The following is an 8,602-nucleotide window of genomic DNA, read 5'->3' on the forward strand; positions in this document are numbered from 1 at the left end:
GGGGGGGGGATGAGTGCAGAAAGGCTGCGGCTAGGATCAGTCAGACATGGATGCGTTATTAGTGCCTTGGCCTCCACTCAAGGGACCTGTGATGCTGTCCTGGTTTTCCTAGAGATACTGCAGCTATGAACCTCAGTAGGGAGGGTCTCGCCTTTAATGCATCTGCTTCTAGATGAGAGCCGCACTTTGACCACTAATCAAATGCAAATGAGCTAAAGTGAACTGCACTACACATGTAATGTACTTTCCATGGGTGCTTACAGACTGTATACCATATACCATACACCACAGATGAACAAACACACGTGGACGTGTTGGTTTAATATATTAATATGCGTGTTTTATATTGTGTATGTGTGTACATGTTTCCCACAGTGGCATGGTGTGAGAAAATAGTGTGGTGGTTGTGGAATCTTGTGGCTAAGGAAATGCATCTGAACTTATGCTGTAGCTCTGGGTGCTGGGAGAGTAAGTGCCCACGTCTCCGGTCTGTCTATGCAGACCCTGCTCTCCACCAGAGCTGTAGCTTCATACACTCCCCAAACAAACTGCACCCAGCCAGGCCCAACACATCATCACAGCACAAGCATCAAGCTCTTGCTTGTTTAAGCTGATTTGTACCTCCAGACTGTCTGTCTGCTAGGTTCTGTGGTTTGAGCTTCTTCTCAGTTTTGTTTTCTTCTTAATTTAGATCTTAATTATGCAATGTAACAATTAGAAACAGTTTTATCTACGCTGGGACGCCATAAAAACAAAACAGTATTTAGTTCCATTTTTTTCAGTAATGCAATTTCAGAAATAAGTCAAATGTTTTTCCCTGTTCTTGGGTCTTGACTGGAGAATTTTAATGTGCTCTGTGGTCCTGGTCTGCTAGACGTAGTGTTTCACGGCCGGTCCTCGTCAGACACGTCTTGCTGGCGTCAGTTGACTTTACCTTCCCTACATCACTCATGTACACACGCACTCGCTATACAGGGGCCTTCTTACATAACAGAGTTGCCGCTCGCCTACGTCTTTAGCGTCTTTGAGGAGATGGCAGGCCTCATATGGTAAGCCGGGAGAGTAGAAGTGCAGTCGGAGACTGCCAAGTGCCTCTGTCACCAAATCCCTGCACCCTGCAAGGGTAATGGGGCTCTACCCAGTACAGAACCTGATGAGGAATCTTTTAAACCTTCACCTACCTTTTAGATGTCTGATATGCATAACTGACACCCCAACATTTCCCAGGTGTTTTTTAGGCTTTTTTTGTTTATTTGTTTATCCTCTTATTCCCTTTGCTCTCTCTTAGAGAAAAATATGAAAAGGTTGGTTGTGGGCACATAAGATATCAAAGCAAACCCTGACTGTATCTGATTTGTAATGCATACTTATACAGATGACTGTTTAAGCATCTCTTTTATTGGCTTCACACACAGAGTAATTTTCCATTCAGTTTTAAGCAGGGTCTGTATGTGGGAGTGAGTGAGTGAGTGAGTGAGTGCGTGCGTGCCTGGAGGTGACAGGACTCTTGCTATGCAGGGCATGTGAGTCTTAGCTTAGCTCATTATTAATCCTACCACAAGCTTTTCACAGGAAATTACATCAATGGTTAGCTTCTAGAAAAGTTTCTGTGAGGATAGGAGTGCTTTCATAAGAAACCCTAGAGATCTAAAATAGGTCTTTTGAAAGTGCTGTATCAGATACCCAGTCCTTTAAAGGAATAGACTGAGTAATACAACAAACCAAATCAAAATCACTGAATAATGAGCCTAGCTCATTCTCTGGGTTGCTCAACAGGCCTGTCACCTCTTCCTCTCTTCCTGTTGAATGAGGTCCAGACCGGTCATCCTGTGTGTTAGGAAGAAACACGATCCACATGCGTCGGGTTGACGTGTTCTCCTGCATTGCGATGAGCGTGCCATGGCCCGCCTGCTCGTTGTGGAGGGCTGCTGCTCTGTAATGACCATGTCTGTGCTGCAGCATGGCCCCCAAGCACCAGCGTGCCTGCACCGCTGAAAGGACAGGAACTCCCAGCTGCACTCTGCAGCTACCTCCGAAAGAGCAGACCGCAACCACAGCGTGGAGCACAGGCATGCGCAAACCGGGCAGATCGAGAAGGCCCCGTCTCCCAGCCTGGGCTCCTAGGAATGGGAGTTTTCAGGATTGGAAATGACTGAAATAGGCCTAATGTTGTTGTAGTAGTGAAGAAATAAAGAGGCAGATGGTACTCAACTTAATGAGAAGCAGAGTTCAGTTAGTAAGGTTCGGGTGGTGTTCTGTCCCACAGCTGCTTTTACAGTGCATCACGTACAGATATCATTCATTTCTCATGAGGAAGACTGCCAGTAAGAACTTCAAAGACTGATGGACTCTGAGAAATAAGGTCCAGCTGTGAAATTAATGCCACAAGATCTGCTGGGGGGATATTAAAAATAAAAAAAGTTACCTGACCAACCAGTAAGACAATATTAAACTTAATATACATTTCACAATAGGGGAAAAAAAAGGTGTCAAAAACTTTTTTTTTTTTCTGTGAAAGGTGAAAGACTGTAATAAATAAAAATTGCATGCATTGAAGGCAGTTCATTAGCATGAAGTATTGCTTTAGACTAGAATTCTGTTAACAGAGCAAACTCTCCTAATTAGTTATTCCACACTATAGCTGTGACTGTGGGATTAGTATTTTAGTGTGCACGGATGGCCAGCTGGATGGAGGCCAGCCACCTGCTCAGAAGCCTTGGGTGTGGCCCTGTCCTCTGATATGTCTGAGGCATGTGTGGCATTGGCATCCTGAAATATCACAGAGATTAGTTCAGCCAAATGGTCCAAGGCACCAACCGCATCTTTACATGCACGAGTGTGCATTTTTCCAAGTACCCAACAGATGGCAAGTAATAAATGCACCCTTGTTATAATACTAATCCACAGTCTCAGTACAAATGTTTCTACATCTCCAAATGTGTCTCCATCTGAAAAAAAATAATATTGGTCCATGTTAAATTGGCAGCGACCAATATAGCAAACACAAAAACCGATCGTTTAGTAAGACCATCGGCCTCTATAATCTTGCTAATCAAACATAACATACAAACTTGCTTTACCCAGAATTTGCCGCATATTTTGCGCTCCGCCAAACTACGTTTCCCATAAAGCACGGAAGATTTTGTAGCAGACTTGATTGAATTGGCCGCCTGCGTGTGTTGGTGTGGTCTGAAGGGTTGCATGGTGGCAATGTTGTCAAGACACTTTAAACGTGTCAAATCAGGTACGACTTTCTAGCGCCAATATTAGTCTGTTGTTAACTCGTCCCGTTTGTGGCCCGTTACTCTGATCCTCGCGTCTAAGTTCACTCGGCAGATTTTCATTCAAATAGTGGACTAGTCTAAACATCGTTTCAATGCCTTCTAACACTAAGAGTAAGAGTTATCGTAAAAGTACAGTCATCTTGTAAACTGACTCTAAACGTCCACTATCTCTGTACAAGTAACTTTTACTTTAATCGATGCTTTCAGAGAAGGTTCATTTTACGGAACTGTCACGGAAGGGCGGGAAACAGTTTAAGCATATCGGGTGAAGGACAGTTAGCTCCAATTTACAAACCTTATTATCCTATCACCAAGAGGATAAATGGAGTTTCGAATATCGAATCGGTTCTCCCGTTTCAAGACGAGAAAGGTTTACTTCGCGACTTTCTAATAGCGATTATCTAGCTGTCTATGTGTGCAGCTAATTAAGTCACCTCGTTACATGTTGTCCAAAGCCCAAGTTGTTAGGACCTGTCCAGGTTAAATATAAAGGCACTGTAAGAGAACGAAAACAGTTTCGTTATTTATCGCTCGGCTTTTAATAACCATAGATCATTCACCGCAGAGATGTCTCGAGACATTTTGCATCCGAAGGTACATTATTCTTCAAGCAATTTTAAAATATTTCTCTCTCTTCTCTCTGCAGCTCTAAAAAGATCGTTTGAAGTGGAGGAGGTGGACACCACCACAAACCCCTCACCTCTTTCCCGCAGAACGGCCAATCCACTGCGCTCTTCCACCAGCTCTGCCACTAGCCGCTTCCATGACCTGAGCTCCCGCAACTCTGACAGTTCCTCCAGACATGGCTCGGAAAGCTCCTCCAGTTGCCAACGCTCCCCTAAGAGTGGTCTGCGGCGTGTGGAGCTTTCCGGAGTCCGTGTTCCCGAGGCATCTTCGCGCAGGACGGAGATCTCCATCGACATTTCCTCTAAGCAAGTGGACAGCTCACCCAGCCCGGGCATCACCCGCTTTGGCCTGAAGAGACCCGAAGTCTCGCTCCATAACAGAACTCCGGAGGTGGGGCCTCACAGGAGGGCGGAGATCACTCTGGGCCGACCACAGGAGCCCACGGCTCCCCTACGAAGAGCCGACGCCCCTGCGCTGGCCTCCCGGATCCCCGAGCCTGTCCAGAGGAAGATGGAGTCTTCAAGCCCCGTGGAGATGTCACCTCTGTCCAGACGGCCTGAGATGTCCGTGAACAGACAGGTGGAGACCCCATCTCCAGCCAGAGAGTCTGAGAACAGCTTCACCTCAGCAGTCAGCGGCATCCCAAGTTTTACCGAGTATAAAACCCCACCAGCAATGCAGGAGAACTTCAACAGAGCCCCAGAGCGTGAGTCACTGCAGCCATTATTCCCATGCTTTCATGTGTAACTTCTCATGGGCAGAATTCCTCGTTCCTGTTCCACTCCTGCCTAAGTCAACTCTGCTGATTTAAGGCTCCAGTGCCTGTTTAGTACAGGCTGCCTTAAACTGTTGGTGAAAATCATGGGATGATGCCGATTCCTTTGGTTTTATCAAATGAGCATTAACCCATGACTTCTGCATGTCAGTTCTTAAATATTTTCTTGTGACATTATCTTACTGAATAAATGTCAAGTCATTTTGATTGTAATGTGTAATTTCAGGGACATGTTGTGCTCTGACTAGGATATCGCCTTCATAAGAACAACCTGCAAGTTTAATCCATCCTGGTATATTCAGACTATAATCTGTGGCGATGATGAAAGCAAGAGTTTGTCAGAGGAAAGGACATGCCCCGCGGAGTCACGGTTCCGACCAACATCAGGCAGCTGCGATGCACTGGCCGCAAGCTGAGCTGCAGGACCTGGTGTCACGCTGGCAACCATGCGTGACACGTTTCGCTCGGGTCGCGTCGACATTCACGACCTGCCGACTAGCTGTTAGGCTGCGACGCTGTCCTTGCACCTGAGCTTTTTTTGCGCTGCACGATCTTTCAGCAGTGTCTTTGCATGTTGGGGAAAGGCGCTGCGCCAAGTTTTAATGGTCTGTGTGTAGCGCTGAAGGCCACTTGGTCTCTACACATCTCAGGTTGTGGAGCTGCTGATGTGGGCTGCATTTTGTGCTGCACTAGGGATGGTTGTATTGATAATTGATGACTTGGAGGGAGTGAACTACCATGGGCTTTTTTAGGAGCTCAAAATAACTCTGACTAAAGGCCCTTCCAGAAGTATGACTCATGAATACCAAGAATCCAACCATCTAGGCGTGAGCAATGGGGCTATGGAGAGTCTGATTCTGAATCCTAACCTAAAGCAGGACTCTGGCGGTTCTCGAGTTTTTAATCTATTTGCTGTTTTTTTTTTTTTTTTCTTTTTTTTTTTTCTTCTTTCTTTCCCCTGGTGTTCCTCTGCCTGTCTCAGACTGAAAAACACTGCGGCCTAATCGGTCACGTCAGCCTCCGACACACTCTTTATGCTCCCAGTTGTAAATGACCCCTTGTCAGCCAGCGATGGACTTGGCTCTGACGTCTCTGTTGGGGAAGTGATGGGAGGAATTCTTAGCGTGGTGCTCCGCCAGCACTGGTCCTCCGAAACATGGGATAGATGCTGTTTTTTCCCTTCTGTGCTATGGAATAACGCATTCTTCCAGCATCGCAATTGCTGCCACAACTCCAAGGCAAATGTGTTCACTTTAGATGCGTACAGAAGTGCCTCTAACCGTGCCATAAAAGTCAAACGCTCAGATGTTGGTTTGCCGCACGAGTCTGAGCTAGAGAGCACAGTAAACCATCGCAGGGATTTGAGGCTCTGCCCCAGACGCAGGCAGATTGTAGGTGCGACGTTCCAGATCTGGAGTTCATCAATGTAGGGTGTAAATACAGAAAGTGTTCAAGCCTCAGCTCTAACACCCTGGTGGTCTTCTCATGTAAATGTGCTGCATTCAACTTGTTAAGGGCCTGATGCTAGCAGCCTCATTGGGTGCCATTTTTGTTTGTTTGTCTTTTAAGGATTTTGGGAAGCCTCACCAATTGCTTAAAGCCCTTTGTTGGGGGGGGGGGTAAGTTGGGGAGAGAACCCAGACGCGGCGGAAAACCTTTTCAAGATGTGAGCAGAGCAACACGGGCCACATTTGGGTTCAATTACCGGTGCATCTCAAGTCCAGCACGGATCTGCCATCTCTCTCCTAGTTCAATCCAGAGAGCGCTGGCGTACATGTGTGTGCGTGCACCGTGGCCAGATGGACCCCTGTCCATCTGGTGTGCGTGGAAGTGAAACTGGCAACGCGTGCTTGACCCTGCTGCAGCTGGCTGAGCTGTGAGCTCTGAGAAGTGCTCCCCTCCCCAGGCTTTGCTCCTCGGTGCAGTTAGAGCTTCTGTTTTGTCCCGCTAGCTCCACTGCTGTTCGTAACACGACAGTTGTGGTTGCCTGGCTGTTTGAAAGCAACCTCGCAGATGCACGTGACCGCCCAATCGATGCTGTGGTTTTACTTTGCGATGGTGCTGTTAAACTGGAACAGAAGGCATAGATCTTAGCAGTGAGATAAGAGAAGTCGGCTCTTTAATGTGACCGTGCTCTGGGTTATTGTTTCTGGTGTTCATGAGAAGGTCTGTGAAGATGGTAAGCACAGGGAGGCCTAAGAAACCTGCAGAGGTCCTTCAGAAGGGCCTGGTGAGTGTTAGGTGCTGAGTGTTGGGTTGCTCAGTCAGCGTTTGGTTCTCCTGTATAAAATATTTTGCTGAATTAAGCTAAATGTGTACTTAAATATTTTTGCTATATTAAATTAGATACTACAGCATCAAGGTGACCAGACCAGTGCAAAAGATAGTGGGCTTTTAGATATTTTCACATAATGCGCAGTTTTGATTTGCTGATTGTTTATTTATTGAGTAATGTGTTGGTTTGGAGGGAAACATTCAGGTTTGTTCATTAAAGCAAATACTTTTCCAGCAGCACTGATCTGAGAGCATGTATGCAAGTGTCTTCTCTCCCCCGAATGCTGTGTTAGGCTCAGTCAGTAGGTCTTGGGCTCGGTCACTAGGTCACTTCCTTTTTATTTTTACACCTGAAAGTGCAAACTACTTGCCTCTGCCCCTGTTCATCACTGGACTCTGGTCTGAACACAGGACCACTGATGAACTTGCAGCTGGGACTCATTTATCAAACTAATAAAGTGACTGGGCAGTCTAACAATAGGACATAAGAAGCTTTTAGCAGATAAACATTAACTAAGTCTTTTTTTATCATTTTTCTGTTGTTGAAAATGTTTATTTTGTTCCGCTATTCTTAACTGGATGTTAACTTGTGTCTCACGAGCAAGCTGCATCACAACTATTTCCATATCCCAGGTGAAAGGGTTACGATGAATCACAGCCTCCCAGGCCCTTTCGTTGGGCAGAGTGAGCCAGTTGACCACAGCCAACTTAAGTCTGACCTCTTCCCTGACCTCAGGAAGTAATTTGAGCATTTCCCTGTGCTTCAGTGACCCATGACCCATGCCCATGGAGGGTGAATTTCATCATGCGCTGAATAAGAAGAGCTAGATGTATGTCGAGCCACAGTCCTTCACAGGTTTTTAAGTCACTTGTTACATGCCTACGATATTTTGTGTGCTGCGCCAACGCCTTCTTGTCAGGAACGCGGTGTCCCATGTTTAGCTGAGCTGTAACGCTGTGCTCGCTCTTTACCAGTTAGCCAGTGCGAGCGGATCTTCTGTCGGCCGTGGCCATGTGTGTCGAGGTGTGCTTCTCTCCCGCTGCGCTCTGAGAGCTCCAGATGTGTGTTACTGTCTGGCTGACCTGCGCTGGATTGGTCACTGGAGTAGGAGTGCATTCCTCAGCCCAGGGAGAAGCCGGTCCATTCTCTGTCCGCTTTCCTGCGGCTGGCCCGGGTACGTTTTCTTGACTCAGTGGCCCTCTGTGAATAAAGGAGCTCTAGAGCTTCAGTGCCTTTTTTTGAGTTAACGTTGTGAAGTTTCCAGCGGCCAACCCGGTGGAACGTGTTCACGTGCTGCGTACTTTCAGGCGGATAAGTGCTCCCACGTCACCCCTCTGCTTCGTGCCGATTCCCTTGGCTGAAATTTCTTTACCTCTTCTCAGATAAAGAGCTTTTGACGGCCAGACTGGGGGAGTGGAGCCTGTGCTTGTCACATGGTAGAGAGCTGTTTTAAGTGATGAATCACCTGCTGTGCGCGCCCTCTGGAGAGCAGCCAGTGCTCATCCAATCAGATAGCGGGGAGGCGGAGCAAGCGAGAGCTCAGTAAGCATAGACGTGTTTGGCGTGACCTGGAGATGCACTCCTTGCCCTTTGCACTGTTTTTCCAGAGCTTGTTTGTATATTCGTTACGCCCACACGAAA

At 46.9% G+C, this 8,602-nt stretch overlaps 1 protein-coding gene across 3 annotated transcripts in view; it reads left to right on the top strand.

Moving 5' to 3' along the window:
* The window catches only part of LOC145655717 (septin-9-like), a 28,131-nt gene extending 21,867 nt beyond the window's left edge, over positions 1-6,264 (top strand). For 2 of the 3 annotated variants that reach the window (XM_081709203.1, XM_081709202.1), the window contains exon 2: positions 3,931-6,261. In XM_081709203.1, coding sequence (XP_081565329.1) covers positions 3,931-4,658 — 728 coding nt within the window. In that variant the 3' untranslated portion in view covers positions 4,659-6,261. Of the gene's footprint in view, positions 1-3,930 lie in introns of all 3 variants that reach the window. The other variant, XM_081709201.1, reaches the window with a different exon arrangement.
* The last annotated feature ends 2,338 nt before the right edge of the window (positions 6,265-8,602 follow it).

Source organism: Electrophorus electricus, unplaced genomic scaffold, assembly GCF_041902795.1.
Source record: "Electrophorus electricus isolate QZ-2024a unplaced genomic scaffold, ASM4190279v1 Scaffold323, whole genome shotgun sequence".
NCBI classification, from domain to species: domain Eukaryota; kingdom Metazoa; phylum Chordata; class Actinopteri; order Gymnotiformes; family Gymnotidae; genus Electrophorus; species Electrophorus electricus.